The 17,276-nt window shown below is 29.8% G+C and overlaps 1 protein-coding gene across 2 annotated transcripts in view; it reads right to left on the bottom strand.

The window, feature by feature from the left end:
• LOC127284040 (LIM/homeobox protein Awh-like) overlaps nt 1–17,276 on the bottom strand; it is a 59,422-nt gene that overhangs the window by 13,597 nt on the left and 28,549 nt on the right. For both annotated transcript variants that reach the window (XR_007843428.1, XM_051309321.1), the window contains exon 3: nt 15,077–15,294. Coding sequence is in view for 1 of the 2 variants with exons in the window: in XM_051309321.1 (XP_051165278.1) it covers nt 15,077–15,294 (218 nt within the window). In the remaining variant the exon portion in view is untranslated. The remainder of the gene's footprint in view (nt 1–15,076; nt 15,295–17,276) is intronic.

The raw sequence follows: 17,276 nt of genomic DNA on the forward strand, positions 1-17,276 counted from the left end.
TACACAGCCACTTTGGGCTAGTCAAAACTTATAATCGTATTAAAGAATTTTACCATTTTCCGAAAATGCGTCGATATATAAAGACTCATCAAAAATTGTTTGGAGTGTATTTTAGCAAAAAAGAAATCTGGCCCGAAAGAAGGGGAATTACACCCAATACCACCGGGAAGAAGCCTAATCAAAATAATACATTGCCATCATTTGGGACCTATTCCCACTTCTAGTAAGAAAAATAAATTTGTTTTAGGGATAATCGATAACTTAACTAAATTCGCAGTTGAGAACAGTTGTGAGCACTTCTCACTCGTCAGGGAGCAGCAGTTTCGCCGCGAAAGGAGAACCGTTCACCTTTTGTCGTTTCACCTTCAGGAAAGCTAACCCACTTTCCTCAAAAAGCGTACTCGTTCACCCTTCGAGAAGCAAACGGCTCACTTTCTCAGCGATCAAACAGCTGACTCTCATTTAAAAGGACTGCTTTACCGGCGGGTTAAGCGGTTCTCCTTTTCTTCTCTCCGTGTAGTACCAGTTACAAATGTAGATGCGAAAAGTACAGTAAATAAAATAGAAAAATTTGTGAATCTTTTTGGTGCACCGCGCAGGATTATAACAGATAGGGGAACTTGCTTTACTTCGGAGTTTTTTCAAAAGTTTTGTCTTAAATGCGGTATTTTACACACTTTAAATTCTAGTAGACACTCTCAAGCTAATGGGTTAATTGAACGATTGAATCGAACTGTGATACACATTGGGACAAATATCTTGATAAAATTACACGTGATCTAAATTCGTCGGTAAACAAATCCACTGAAAAAACATCCTATGAAGCTTTAATGGGATATAATCTCCGATTCAAAGAAGGTGAACTTCGAATTTTATCGGAAGCGAATGAATCTTATGTTTTGCCTGAAATTATCCAAAATGAGATTCGAGAAAACATTGTTCTGGAACAAAGTAAATATAAAAATAAGTATGATCAAAATAAAAAAGTGAATTTAAAACTAAAAATCGGAGATATTGTATGTATGAAAAGAAATCCGATTAGTACTAGAGCCTTAACGAAACATGAAACGACTTATGGTGGTCCATGATTAATTGTCGATAAAATTTCCAATAATATATACACACGGAGAGAAATAATTTTTGAAATCTGAGTTAAAAATGCTATTTCACATAGTTGAAAATCGAATTGTTATGAGATTTAGTAAGAAAAACCACCAGTTCTAATACAAACTACTATTTAGTGGCTAATAGTGCTATTTGTACATAGTAAAAATTACCATTTTACAAAAATTGTAAATTAAATTATTCTGAATAGTTTTATCAACTAAAAATTGTAAGAAGTTTTGCAAGGTATGTGGTTATTTTAACTGACGCTTAACAGTATTTTTCACTGATGTACACAGAGGATAGAATATTTTTTGTAAATATATTAAATACAATGCAAAGAAATAGAGAAAATTATTTACAGAACGATAATTCCACTATTTCACATAGTAAAGAAAGCAAGGGAAAAAATTGCCCCATATCGTCTGATCATAATAGCTGCAAAACCATTGTGCTTTGAGTGGTCTGTACTATTTCACATAGTAAAAGACATTTTACTATGTGGAATAGTATGGACCACTCATAGCGCAAAGCTCTCGAAGCTATTAAAACAGGTTAACACATTGATTAAAAATATCTGAAATTCTCTTTTTCACATGGCAGTTTTTACAATTGCACACTGTATAATTGCATGTGTACACAACAGTATATGTTATTTTTTGTAATAAAAAGCGCCATCAGATTCGTTTTTTAAGTTAAAAATAGCCTCTCTGTATACCTACTTTTCCTGTATACATTCAGTCGCATCTAACAACTTCAAGCTTGAAGATGTTCTCAAAATAATTTAAAAACACAATTTTTGTAATTAAAGATTTTAAAATATACGTTTTGGAAAAAGTGTCATAAGTGCGTTTTTTGAATGATTAAAATTTTTAGTGAATAAAACCGGTATTTGGTCTACTTATATATGTTAAGCTCAAAATCCGAAAACGGCCAATGGTCGAAAAAAACAGCCAAACCTAGTATTGGTCGGTGCATTTTTGCCAAAACTAGTTGTGGCAGATTTACTTCGACCATTGGCCGTTTAAAATTGGCAAAACTAGTTTTTTATGGATGCCGAGTTAAAGAAAAAATATGTCAATATTTCGAGACCAGTCATTGAGATATTTTTGTCATTGTGCGAGGAATGTCAATTGAAAAAGAAGACTAAAAAACGAGGATTAGTTGTTCGTCCAATATTATCCACTGAAATGAACAGTATGTGTCAAGTGGATCTTATTGATATGCAAAGTGAAAAGGACGGTTAGTTTCGCTTCATATTGAACTATCAGGACCACTTGACAAAATATACGATGCTTCGACCATTGAAAACCAAAACAGCTGTGGAAGTCGCATATAATTTGATTGATATTTTCTGTGTATTTGGTGCTCCTAACATTCTACAATCAGACAATGGCCGCGAATTTCGAAATCAAGTCATTAAAAATCTCGCAGAGATGTGGCCTGGATTGAAAATGGTTCACGGAAAGCCTCGTCATTCCCAAAGCCAGGGATCAGTTGAGCGGTCTAATCAGGATGTCAGAGATATGCTGGTATCGTGGATGGCCGATAATAAAACAAAAAATGGTCGGAAGGGTTACGCTTCATCCAGAGTAAAAAGAATCGTGCTCTTCATACTGGAATTAAAGTGAGTCCATATGAAGCAATGTTCGGCTGTTCACAAAAAATTGGTTTAGTCGATTCACAATTATTGGAGGAAGACTACGCTTCAATCACTACTGAGGAAGAACTTGAGGAACTTTTAAGCGCGCCTAATACTGAGGATCAGAGTGTGGACAACTCAACTGAAGATAATACTAATGATTGCGAAGAAGACGTAATTGATATTAAATGTCACATTTGTGGAATTGAAGCCGACGTTGAGGACCTTTGCATTACTACTGACGAAAATGAGCTTAATGGCAAAAAATTGTGCAAGGTGTGCTTCAGAAAAAGAAAAATAGTGAATACACGGGGTGCAGCAGCAAGAGGGTTAAAGCGGCAAGCAGAAAAAATGCTTGCTCATTACAACGAGAAGTTAAGACCAGTTCCTGTTGGGTCAAACGTGGTATTGAGAGTTCCTGATGTGGATAGAAGTAGAGTTGCAGCTCGTAACGTACTGACAGTTGTTGAAGCAGTCACACCTGATGGTCTTCATCGTTTAGGAACCAAAGATGGTACACTGGATAGGCAGTACGCGCGGAATGAATTTACCCCTGCTGATTTAAGATTTATAACCGCACAGGATGTACCACCCACAACCTTAACTTTACGGAAAGCTTCGGCTCTTAACTCTGGTTCAACGCAAGGATTTGTTTTCTGCAACTGCGCGCAATATTTCAAAACAAACAAATGCAAGTGTCGGGCAAAAAATGTGGATTGTAATTCCAAATGTCATTCAAACAGTGCTTGTAAAAATAAATTTAGATCTTAGATTTTTTTTATAAAATAAAAATAATTGTTGATAATAAATCATAATTATAATACTGAGAGACAAAGAAAAGAGAGATGACATGCATAATATATGTAAACACATTTTCTGATTTCAATTATTTCAATGATTTTAGAAAATAAAAATACTCGTTGTTAATGAATCAATTAATTACTGTTTGCAAAAAATTAATTTTTTAACACTTTTTTTTATTCAACGGCTTTTGTCATTTTTAACGATGCCAAAACTGGTTTTGGCAAATAACGGTTTGCCAAAACTAGTTTTGCCAATTTTAAACGGCCAATGGTCGAAGTAAATCTGCCACAACTAGTTTTGGCAAAAATGCACCGACCAAAACTAGGTTTGGCTGTTTTTTTCGACCATTGGCCGTTTTTGGCTTTTGAGCCTAACATATACATACGAGTAGTATAGACTGTTGGCGTCATGATACCAAAAATTTTATAAAACAAAGTGAACAAGTATATTGTTAAAAGTGTTCTTTTTAAAATCAATTTTTATAAAACACTACAGGAATTATCGACTTTAAGGTAAGTCTTTGAAAAGTATTATATCATTGAATATTACTATGAATTGTGATTTCTTAATTAATTGAGAATAATAGATTAATTTCATTTGTTTACATAAAGTTAAACAAATTAAAACTGCTTTCTGAATATGTAACTTGGGACTTATAAATGTCTATGAATATTATGAGTATATGAATAGGTAAATATTACATTATACACATGTTTAAATGAAAATGGTCTGTTTAATAGTTTTGATCAACGTTATTGGGTTTTTAATAAAAATAGAATATTTAAATACAGTAATGTAAAAAGTTTTCTATTCTATTATTAAATTATTATATATTTGAATTTTCAAACGTTTTATCGTTTATTTAGTAAATGAAATGTAGGAAAATTGTTTAATATTACTATAGACGTCAAGTTCTTAAAGAAACTTATCCCCTCAACATAACCTCAAACTAAAAAATATTTTTTAAAAGAACTAAAAATATATTTAAAATTGATTTCACCCAATTTTGAAAGACCCAATTGTGGAATTTTCAGAAAAAATTATTTTGTGTCAAAATTTATTGTTACATATTAATTAACATTTTGTGTTCTTTCTTAAAAGTTACCTAAAAATCGTAATTTTTAACAAATTTTTATAAACAATGGCTCATGTGAAAGGTTCTCTACAATTTTGCTCTTTAAATTTTTTATTAATAAATATTTTGTATAAAAAATATAAAATAAATTTTATTTTTTTAATAACTTTTAAACACAATATTTTTAACAAAATTCAACGAACAGAATTATTTCTCAGAATAAAATGAGCCATTGTTAATAAAAATTAGATAAAAATTAAAATTTGTAGGTAACTTTTAAGAAAAAACACAAAAAGTTAAGCAATTATTAATTAACAACAAATTTTAACTCAAAACAATTTTTTCAGGAAATTGCACAATTGGGTCTTTCAAAATTAGGCAAAATCAATTTTAAATATACTTTTAGTTCTTTTAAAAACTATTCTTGAGTTTGAGGTTGTGTTGAGGGGATAAGCCTCCTTAAAACGAAATATTAGATTGTAATATAAATCTATTGGAGTAATGAGATTCTTTGGAACGATTTGAAACTAAAATGGAAATTTATAAAGGAAAAATATTTTCTCACGCTTTCTTTCCACATTGTTGGCTCTTATTTTTTGCATCTTTGAATCAACCCATGTGTTGACCAGAGCAGAGTCTACCCTTTTACGATACTGCCTGCATTCAACCTTTGGTCCGCCAGTATCATTTGTATGTGAAAATTTTTTCTTCAACATCTGATGTTGGATTTCCCAAAGAAAACTGCACTTTTACCCCTCTTTTTCTGATTTTGGTGGGTTTTTGGCATCTTGAGAAAGGACAAGACCCTTTTTCCTCAGTTTGCTTCCGCACAGCGTATCCTTACGCTACAATCAAGTGTCTTTCCGCAGTTTTGTATTACGCAATCAAGTCGTTGAAATTTTATATAGTCTAAAGTAGTGATATCACAGTGATATTTACATAAAGTGGGTTTATATAAATAATTTTTGAAAGCCTTTTCGATTATTAAAATGGAGAGTTATAACTCCAGTAATCCAGAATCTCATCAGGATTATTATGATGCAACTGTAAGTTAATAAGTGTTCGATTTTATAGTAATATAACTTTATGTAATTAATTTTTGTAATTTTATAGTTTATTGAACAAAAAGTTACGTCACTTGACTTCAAAAAAATCCATAAGCAAAGCACTTTTTTTGATAATTTTTAAAGCCCAAAAACATTGTGTTCGCTAGATGATATTGGAATTTTTAAAAATTCCGTAAACCCATAATTTCAATAGTGTATTATTTTGAGATCAAAACGTGTGCTTCGGATTAAAAATTATCTAAATAAAATTTTGAGAGATCTTAATTTTAATCGTGAAATGTACCTTCTCGACATAAAGTGAACTATTCAGGGATTTATTGTTTATATTATTTTTAGTGAAAATACTTGTTAAATGTGATTTCTCCCGAGTCGAAGTTATGATTGATCTTTGATTCTCTTTGTTTTCTGTTATTATCTTGGTTCTCTTGATCCTTTTTAGTTATCTGTTTGATTCTCTTCATTCTCTCATTCAGAATAATTCTACTTACAATTTATTTGTAAACCAAAGTAGTACAAAATTTTAAGCAAATGAGGAAAATGTACTACATAGTTTTCATTTTTCTTTAAAAAACATTTAAGTATGATCAACCTATTGACGACCTCAAACTAAAAAGTTTTTTTTAATTGCAAGAAATAAAACTAATTAAAATCGATTCCATCAAATTTTGAAAGATTTAGAGTTGTACAATTTTCAGAAAAGAATTTGTTAGTCAAAATTTGTAAAATTGTAATTATTAGGTTTTTGTGTTTTTTGTTTAATGTTAGTAAACAATTGTAATTTTTGTCCAATTTATAAAAACAATAGTTCATTTCGTTCTTCAAAAGATTCTCTACAATTTTGTTTGTTAAATTTGATTAACGATATATTTTTCAAAAGTAATTAAATAAAAATTTTTGTTTTTTATATTTTTTAAACTAAATATTATTTAACAAAAAGTGACACAATAGAAATTGTAGAGAATCTTTCAAAGATTATTATACATAATAAATAATTATATATAATATTAAAGGGCTTAAGGGGGATTTTTTGAGTCGCTGAGTACGAATTTGAAATCAGATTTCCAAAATTTTAAATTTTAGACACAATATGGAAAAGTAGTATCTTTTCATTTGGACGTTCACATATATTCTCTTCATATCTCTATTTTTGATAAAATTCTTGATTTCTATTAAAATTAAAAAATTTTAGACTGTAAATTCTTACCAACTTTATCGGGATTTTATACGGTGATCTATCGTATGTTATTGCAGGTAGTTTGAAACATTCAATATAATTATTTGATTTAGTAAAGGAATTATTTTTAATCCGAGCATTAAATTAAATTTTTAGGAATTGTTGACCCACCCCCATTAAATAACCAACTTAATCCAGAGGTAGTACGTCATCTTGCTTCTTCCGCAGGTACTTTGAAACATTCAACTTCATTATTTAATTAATAAATAAATTATTTTATTTTTAACCCGAGCAATAAATTACATTTTTAGGAATTGTTCACCCACTCCCACCCCAACCCAGCACGTTTTCTGAACCATCGCCATCTACAAGCAATGGCATAGCAACAGCTCCTGCACCTCGTTGTCAGCCAAGGTATAGTAGTTTGAGGCTTTATAATAATGAAGTAAGCAATTACTGAAATATAAAGGCTCAATTTTTAAATTAATTTTATTGAGAATTCTGTTAAATTTTTCAAACATATTGATATCTTCTCTACATTTGAATTAGTTACAAAGTCTATTCACAACTCGTGTGCCTTATTTTTCGAGACTTTACTTCATTTTCTAAAATGTGATGCTGAGGGACAAATTTTATTAAAAAAGTTTGAAACAAACAAATTTTTAAATGTTCACGATAGAAATATTCTAAAAAATAAGGTCATTCTCAGGGAAAGAGATGATTGTATAAAAAAATATGGGCTTCCGTTGATGGAATTTAAGTAAGATTAATTACTTTCTTCAATAACTTTCTTTTCGCGAAAAATTTGGTTCACGCAAATTGTAACTTTGCTTCTTTTCTTTTTAGAATTGAAGCTGACAGATTTGTGCAATTAGCTAATGAAATTAGTGAAATTTTCAAGGAAACACAAATATTTATTATATTCCTCACACAAACGTGGATAGGAAAATGCACAATGCCGCTGGAAAACTATGGAACGCCTTTAATAATATCAAAAAGTCAATGCGTTCTAATGAAATGTTAGCGAGGAAAAAAAAGAATGTAAATGAAAGCGAGACAGTGACCAATGTTATTTGTATGTGTACTTTGAATAATATGATCATTACTATATTAGATCTAGCAATAATGTAAAGTTATTTCTAAGTACCTATTCTTAAAAAAAAGTATTTACAATAGCGTTCCACAGTTACAGGTGATTCAGAAAGCAGCAAATTAATGTTAAATGAATTGGAGAATAATAAAATTGAACCATGGGATGATGTGAAGAAATCTTGGGCGGAAACATTTCCTTTGCGTAATCGAAAACTATTTTTTGAAAATTTGACTATCGCAGAATACATGATGAAATTTCAATGTTTGTCAGTAAATAAAGGCTATGAATTGGTACAATTATTATTATTATTATTATTATTATTATTATTATTATTATTGTCCATATTAAGTCAGATAAAACGATTTTACTTATGAAAATCAATCCACAAAATTTTTAGATCTAAACTCTTCTGAAAGAACAGGTTTTATAAATTGGGATAAAGTTTGTTTTAAAATGAAAAGGTTTTTCTTTTTCTTGCCTTTGACAGCATGTATGGAATATTTGTGGTGCGGTTATCGTATATATAATCGTATTGCCAGAGTGATGAGATAAGTGAATGTATTGTATTTAATACGTATTTTTATATTTATTTTTTTTTGTTAATGCTGGATTTCGATAAACTTCATCCCAATAAAACATTAGCACTGGAAACAAGTTGGAGACCATTTTGTCAACGAATTTTACAATTATTGCAAACAAATCGCAGGCCAAAATGTCCAGAAAACCAACTTCTTCTCTTAGGTGTGGAGAAACTGCCTACAGGTAAGCAAAATTTACCTCATTGTAATGTTGAAAATATTTTTTGTATTTCAAATAATAAAAGTTAATTTTAATAAATAATTTTACAGACATTTAAGATGCTGTGGTTTTACGTTTATTATCGACCATGATAACTCCAACACAAATGAAATACGGATCAACAATCAAGAAAAGAAAAACTAACCAAGGTACAACTGCTCCTGTTGCTCCTGTTAAAGAGAAGGAGAAAAATAAAAAATTCTCTGCTGCAGAAATTGAAGAAAGTTTCATCTTGAATGTTAAGGTAATATAAATTAAGTATTGATAAATAATTAATTATTGTGAAAAAATAATTTATACTTTTTGATAGGTAATTTCAAAATTAAACGTTAACCATTTTTTACAGAATGCTTCTGATGTGGATAAAAAACTAAGAGAGAAAAGGGACGAATTCTACCAAAAAAAACTTCGCCTTCAACCTTTTATGGTTTTTGTAGGACCAGAAATCAGCATCGTGGTTTCGAAACAACAGCTCATATACATAAGTCAATTGAATATTTGGAAAGGTGGATATCAAATCGATGAAGATGAAAACGACTAGGCTTGTAAAAGCGAATTATCGTTAATCATTATTTAAAGGATATAAACTGATATATACTTTATTTGTAAAAGTTAGTAAGTGTTAAAGAGTGTTTCCTTATTAATCGGTAATGCTGAAGTTATGTGTTAAAGCTTTTTGAATATTCTACACCCACGTGTTCTTTCTTAAGTTTTATTAAATATACTGTTTAATTATTACGTTAATATTCATAAAATCTTATAATTATTTTTAAACTATTCATTTGGTCTTTATTTTGTGTCAGTAATTATCTTTAAATCCTAATTTATTAACAATCAGAAGTGGGAGAGAGTTTGGAGAGAGTTTTGATTAGGTACAAGTCAAACATTCTTGCAGTGGTTATCTTCTTATATTGAAATTCTGGAATGTAAATATAATTTCTGGAAAAAATACATAAAAATTTTAGGACAATATTTATAACAACAAAATAAAAGACTTAATAATTAGTTGAGTTTTAAAGCAGGTTAACGGCAGGCAGTGTTGTTTAAGCAATGATTTTCATTGTTTGTGATTAATTTGTTTAAAGAATAAAATTTTTTTAAATTCTTTCTTCTCTTTTTATCTTTTTTCCATTCTCTTTAAAATAATTTACTTTCTTTGATATCTAATCATATGTGCGGTTAGTCATGGGTAGAACAAATAAAGATTTTTTTCCAGTATATTGAAATAAATTAAAATGTTATTTGAAAAATTTTAAGGATCATAACGTTAATTATTTGTGTATTCTGTCACCCTTGGCTTCAAGTAGATTTAGGTTTTGCAAAATCGTAAAGACCAAAATCGTAACTGATCCTTTTTTCGAGTTATTGTTAAATTTGTAATTTTTATTTAATACCTACCTGACAAGAAATTGTAAATAAAAGTATTTCAATATAAAACAAAAATGTTACTCACATCTGCTTTTGTGGCTAATTTCATATAAACAATTAGACGTTTCACTACCGTTCGATTTATTATTGTGTAATCTTGTATTTATTGCATTGTGTATTCAAGGAATAAAGGAAGGTTCCCATTTCGGAGGCCAAAATCAACACAAACTTTGGCAATTTTTTGTGGGAAATAGTTATTACTAATTAATGTAGTTTTTTTTTAAAAAAAAGGTACATTCTTGAATTTTAAAAAAAAATATTTCATTTTCAAAAAATTTCAAAATGGCGACCAATATGGCGCACCTAGTAAACAATGTTTTTTAAATAGGGAAAACGGTGGGCATTTTACTTGCGCAATTTTGATTCTAAATCAAAAACTCATAGCGTTTTTTTAAAACACTGCGTTTTTTGCCTTATTTTTTCATGTTTAATCTCTTGTAAAAATCTTTATTGTTAACAATTTTATCATATTAAAGGTATAACCCGAGCAGAATTTAGTTACCTTTAATAGCTTCTTGACATTGGTGACCGCAATCGGAACCTCCACTTAAGTAAAAATTTCAAATTTAACAATAACTTGAAAAAAGTGTCAGCTACGATTTTGCTCTTTACGATTTTTTAAGCTTTAAATAAAGAGGAATGAAATGCCGCTATCCGATTTTGTCACCATTTTTGTAAAACCTAAATCTACTTGAAGCCAAGCATGCTGTAAGGAATTGTCAAATTATATTGATTCCGTGTGTATAAAAATTTTAATACACAGGGAAAAAAGTCTTACTCTGAACATAGTCTAATTTTTTATTTTGATTAGAAAGTAGCCGATAACTAATATTAATCACAAATAATGGCCTAAAAATAAGCCGTTGAGGTCTAAATGAAAAACGAGATATTAATATGAAAAATATTTAGTTCTATTAGATTCAAAACAAGCCTTTGTGGTCTTGGACTCAATACAAAATTTTATGTGCTAGAAATGAGACGTTAAAAGTCTTCAATCAAGCCCATGAGCTCTAGATACTATTGAGTTATAACTAGACGTACAACGAAAGTGCAACAGTGTAAAGTGTCACTGACGCCATTCCAAAAATGTGACGCTTGTGGCTACTTTCTATTTCGAAAGGCACCTTATTGTTAGCCCCTACAGTAGGCTTAAAGTAAGACTTATTCTATGAGCGAGTTAGAAACTATATCAGTCTAGTTTGTGTCTCATATTGAAACTAGCTTCTTTTCGGGTTTGAAACAAAACTTATTTTTTCCTGTGTACATTGCACTTTCTACAAAATTAATCCAAATGTTTTGTGCTGATTTTGAAACCAAATCATTTTGTAAAAATTCTCATGTTTTAATAGAATAAGCCCACCCGAAAACCGAGTCTGGAGAGACTTCCCTGTTGTGACCGTTCAATCGTTTAACTTTTTTTCTCCGTAATACACATCACACGTGCATAACTCAAGCACAAACGATGTATGGTAGGCAGCACATGTGATGTCTCAAAATTCTTTCCGTGTAGGTTTTCTCCGTCCATGTGCCTGATATATTCACACACTTAAATTTTTTGATACTTGTGATAACTGCTACTTCATTATCTTATTATTATGAAAATAAATTTTTATTTTTTATTTAAATGGCACGTGCGAAACAATTTGCATGGTTTATTTTAATTTTCATGTTTGTTTATTGGAGAAAATGAGTTAAGCTATCCATTGAGTTAGTTAAAAAAAAGAAAAAAATTCAATTAATACGGTGCATGGAGAAAAAATAAAATCAGTAATAACTTGCGACCCAAGTAGAAATTACCTGAGTGATTCCCGTAGTAGCATACAAGCAGTCAAAACTGTGAACCCCAGTTATGTGACTCCTTAAGACCCATGTTGCGTTAACTTGAATACTACTATTAGTGACACTCAAGTAGTTTCTACTTAACTCATAATTTATGAGTTTTATTTTTCTTTCCGTGCATATTGTAAAAAAATGTATCTTTTGAACGATACATTAAACTCTGACTATAAGCAAATCTATTATATTGAAAGTTATAGCTGAATAGCCAACAATTGCACAACAATTGACTATACCCAACGCATTTCTACATAGAAACATATAAAGAGTCCAAGTAAAATCATATACCGGCTCCTACTTGAAAATTTTCAGTAGAGTTTTTGGCTAAACTGATTTACCTTTACCACTCCTCACAGTGTGCCTTACTCCTTTTCCTTTGTATTATATATCGTTCCTCAAGAAATTTACAACACATGATCCACTGAGTAGAATTTTTAAATAAAAACAGTTTTTCTTTGCTTCTATTCATCGCAGTTTTTCCATTCTAGGGCAGAAATTATTGTATCTTAGTTACATTACATTATATAAAATAAAAACATTTTCCGGTAATTTATTTAACTCAAAATTATATATATCTGTCAACTAAGTTTTTTATGGAACTAGTTTTAAATGTAGTCCACGTATATTTGAATGATAGTTTAGATACTTCCCAGACCACTTTGGTTTCCTGAACTAATTAATCTCTAGTTCACAACGATTCGCAATAAGAATGACATTAAGAAAAAAAATTTAATATTCTGTTGACTCCTTTATAGTAAATTGCATTTTTTGATGATATTTTTTGTACTATTTAAGGAAAATACGGTGACAAAATCTAAATTTTTGAGAGCTTTTATATACATACGTTTTTAAGACAATCTTTTGCACTTTTGTAAAATCAAACCTATATGAAGAAATCCTATGAGTAGGTGCTATGAGCTAATAATAACCCTCGTGGAAAGCGAACTATGGGCAAAATATGGGAAAAGTTTTTTGCCAAGTTTAAAAACGATTTCGCTTATACTTTCAAGTATGGGTAAAATCAAGGAAGCCATTGCTTATGAGCATTCTCCATACATTAATATTGTTAAAGTAATATTCTTAAGAGTTATTGAAAACTCAACCTTATTAGTTTAGAAAGAAATAAACTCTATTGTAAAAGGAAGGAGCAATAAGAATGTATTTAAGGGAAAAAACCAATGTCTAGACCTAGACAGTGGTACAATTTTTATGACTCAAGTAAACCAAGTGATGTTCACTCAGATCTGTCATAGGCAAAGGGCTTCATGGTAGTCAGTTGGTTTTAGCCACTCGTTCGAGATTGTCAGAGTGCTGCTAATGTTCTTTCGGTTCAATTACAAGAAACTTTTATACTTTTAATATAAAATACTGCTTTTCATTTAATCATAACCCTCAACAAATATCAACGCAATACATTGGTCAAATATGGTTATTCTGTAGACCAGAATAAAATTATCTTTTCCCTGCATTTTTTAAACTCTATAAATCGGGTCTAGTGTTAAAAGAGTTATAATTCTTTGTATCGTGCCTCAAATTAAAGAAAGTTACAACAATGTGGTACTTTTATTTGATCTAACAGAAATCAATAATATTCAAGTTTGTCAGCGATTTAAAATTATTATTGATTATTACTGGACAACAAACAGCATTGGCCACATATCCTTGCTGCATCTAGGAGTAGTATAGTGATACAGAAACTGAAAATCCGTTTAGGTTAAAAACATTCGGAGATTGGAGAAAAGATTTTGATAAATTTGTTGACACCGAGAAAAACAAGAAATACAGTATAAATTGATACAGTACAATTCTCCTCCATTGTAAGAAAGTGACGAGACTAATGTATAAGAAAAATGCATCATTCCCGATTTGCACGTAATGCAAGGCTTTGTCAAATACTTATTTTGGGAAGGATTGCTCCTAAAAGAAAAAGCGTGTATATGGTTTAAAAAATTAAATATTATTGCCAAATATTACTATGGCGAATGTTTTGAAGGTAATGCGTGTTAAAAATTAGTTAGGAGGATAGACTTTTTGAAATTTATAAAATGGTTGTTTGTTTTTTTAATCTTTCCTTACATAGGTGTCTTGAAAGCTATGAACAAAGTTGTTAACTGCTGCTTCATATAAGGAAAGGTTAATGGTCCAATAGAAGTTTATTAGAAACAGTTGGAAGAGGGAATAAGCAGTATTGAAAATATTTTAATAATTTTGAATATTAACGTTCTCATTAGGTATGTAGAAGAACTTACTAGTTCTGATAATGAACTAGGATTCTGGTCAGAGCAATCCAGAAAATCGATCCATCAACAGTTTTCAGGCACTTATAGAAACAATATATAATTAATTTGATTGAAGAGGAATTTTATTCTGAGAGACTCCTCAAAGCAGTAGTCAAATTTCCTTCTCTTAATATATAACTAAGTGGCTTTAAGATAAAAAACACAACAATTTAAAAAATATGCAATAAAGATCAGCTTTCTCTCTTGAGTGACATGCAGAGTTACCTCATCAATAGAATGACCTAAACTCGAAAAGATTCTTTGCTTAAATTCGGCTAATTAATAAATTCTCAAAATTTTTATACTATGACAAAAAAATTAGCTCTTCCTTTTTTAAATCACTGCTTAGCATGTGACTTCCTTAGAGAGAATTTACGACATATCCTGGTACACTGTCCCAGGTTCGAGCCGCTAAAGTTTAAATATTTTCAGGAGTTGACGGACTATGTTGATCAGAAATTGTACTGGATTAAAATTTTATCATCGCAAAATTCTAATGATATAAAAAGATTTATTGACATGTTTACAAAAATACTGGATCTGCACACTGAAATATATTTACTACTGGAGCAGGGATTATGTTGCTAAAAACGAGTCTGCGACTTCAGGAAGTTTGTTTAATACAAAGCACTAAGAAGTTCAATTCATTGTTCATTATGTATTTTAGATTTTTTTTTTTCATTTTATAATTTGTAAACTAAAATTGATTGTAAGAATGTATTAATGTTTCGCACATTTTACTGAATGATTTGAAAATTTTATTAAGAGTTTCTTACCATCAGATGAAGTGTTATTGCCTTCGACAACGTCAAGATAGTGAACTTTGCAGAGTAGCCGTGCATCAAGAAGAGCGAATTGCTCACCAGTAGATAATTGGCGTGAGCAGGCATCACATGCAAAGCAAGCCAAATGGTAAACCCTTTCTCTAGCTCTCCTCACCCAATCGCCCGCACCTACGCTTCTACCGCACTTTGCGCATTTTGCTCCAAAAGTTCTGCAAATATATTAAAAATATCTTCTGTTAAATTCCAACGTTCCACATTTTCGAAACATAGATACTTATGTAAGTGAGAACCTGATTTATTCATTCATTTTTATATTTTTTCTTTATTAGTATACTAAATCTAACAGCTCGCAGACTGGATATAAATAAAAAATCAATTACGGGTTAAGGAGAAAAAAATACTGAAAACCCTAAAGACACATTTTTTGGGTATTTACCCCCATTTTTTAAGTTTTCAAATTTTTTTTAATCTTGCGTATATGGGTCTTCATTCATACTAATCGCCATTTAATATAATTTGCATGTTTTTGATATGTCATTTCACATAATTTTTATATTTTGAAATAACTTTTAATATAATTTTTATTTTCTCGAATAATCATTTATTCTAATTTTTAATTAATCAAATTACCTTTTAACATAATTTTTATTTTGACGAATGACCATTGGTTAGAAGTTTTAAATGTTAGAATTTCAATTATCTAGATTTTTCGTCTAATCACATTTCCAATTAGTATAATTTTTATTGGTTCGAAATATTATTTTACATAAATTTCAATTTTCTAAACTTTATTTGTTATAATTGTTATTTTTCTAAAATCCACATAACCTAAAATTCACTGACACTATTTGCTATTTGATATAATTCACAAAACACTGAAAATTTAAATGTCCTAAATTTTGTTTTGCCGATATACAATTTTTCATAATCTCTATTTCTTTTAATGAAAACATGCAAATTATATTAAATGGCGATTAGTATGAATGAATTTCAGGTTATGTAATCATTCCGAGAATTAATAATTCGGACAAATAACTATTCGGAAGAATTAAGTTTATGATAAAGAAGTTTTCGGCAAAATAAATATTATGTCAATTGATAATTCTCCCAGTGGGCAAAAAACCATGTTCGTTTTAAGAACATTTTTAGAACGTTTCATGTCTGCCAAATAATGTTCTAGAACATTATTTGAACATCTATGTTCTTAAAATGTCTCAGAACATTATTTGGCAGACATGAAACGTTCTAAAAACGTTTTTAAAACGAGCATGGTTTTTTGCCACTGGGCTATTAATTAAAATTTAGAATAAATGATTCTTTGAAAAAATAAAAATTATGTTAAATGGTATTTTGCAATATAAAAATTGTGTGAAATGACATTTCGATAAGAAGAATTTCGATGTCTTGAAAATTATGAAATTGAATTTTAAGGAATAATCATGCGCCCCGGTCTTCCCCAGTATCTCTATTGTAACACTTTTCACTTGTTACTAATTATTGTAACGAAAAAACAAAAAATATAATAGGAATAAAATGATATGTATAATTATCATTTGATAGAAAAATTAGGCTATCGAGGAACAAAAACTTTAACAAAATTAAAAATTTTAAATAAAATCCAGATAACACAGGACAAAAAAATTGTTAAAAAATTTTTGCACCATTCGAAAGACTAGGGAAAAACCTTTCGAAAACATGTTGGTTACTTGATAAATATTTTCAACACGATTGTGCAATTTAGTGTCTCAAGTACACTAATGAATCCCTTTGTGCTCGTCGAAAAAATTGATAATCAATACAGTACGAGTAGCATGGAGAGTGTCCCTTTTTCAACTTAAATTGGGTAGTATGTCACATGTACATGTGGCGTAATCAAACTAGATTCCTGTAAGAGTAAACTAATATGTAATAAAGCAGATTTGCTGTAGATCAAAGTTATACTCAAAATTAAGTTACCTTCATTTGAAAATAGACTCTGAACTGATTTAAGCTGTGTGGGTTTAATCTGGAAATCTTGAATTCATGAGAGAACGCTTGCATTAGCATTTCTTCGAAAACAATAGGATTATCCTTTTCATCCGGAATTTATAATAAAATTTGAAATTTTTTTATTGTACTTTTCAAATATTTTGCATTCTATTCTAATGTCTAAAAAAATTTATTTCATAGAATTGATAAATTTATTTTATAG

The sequence above is a fragment of the Leptopilina boulardi genome, unplaced genomic scaffold (genome assembly GCF_019393585.1).
Source record: "Leptopilina boulardi isolate dan_hultmark-lab unplaced genomic scaffold, ZJU_Lbou_2.1 LbouV2_317, whole genome shotgun sequence".
Taxonomy (NCBI): domain Eukaryota; kingdom Metazoa; phylum Arthropoda; class Insecta; order Hymenoptera; family Figitidae; genus Leptopilina; species Leptopilina boulardi.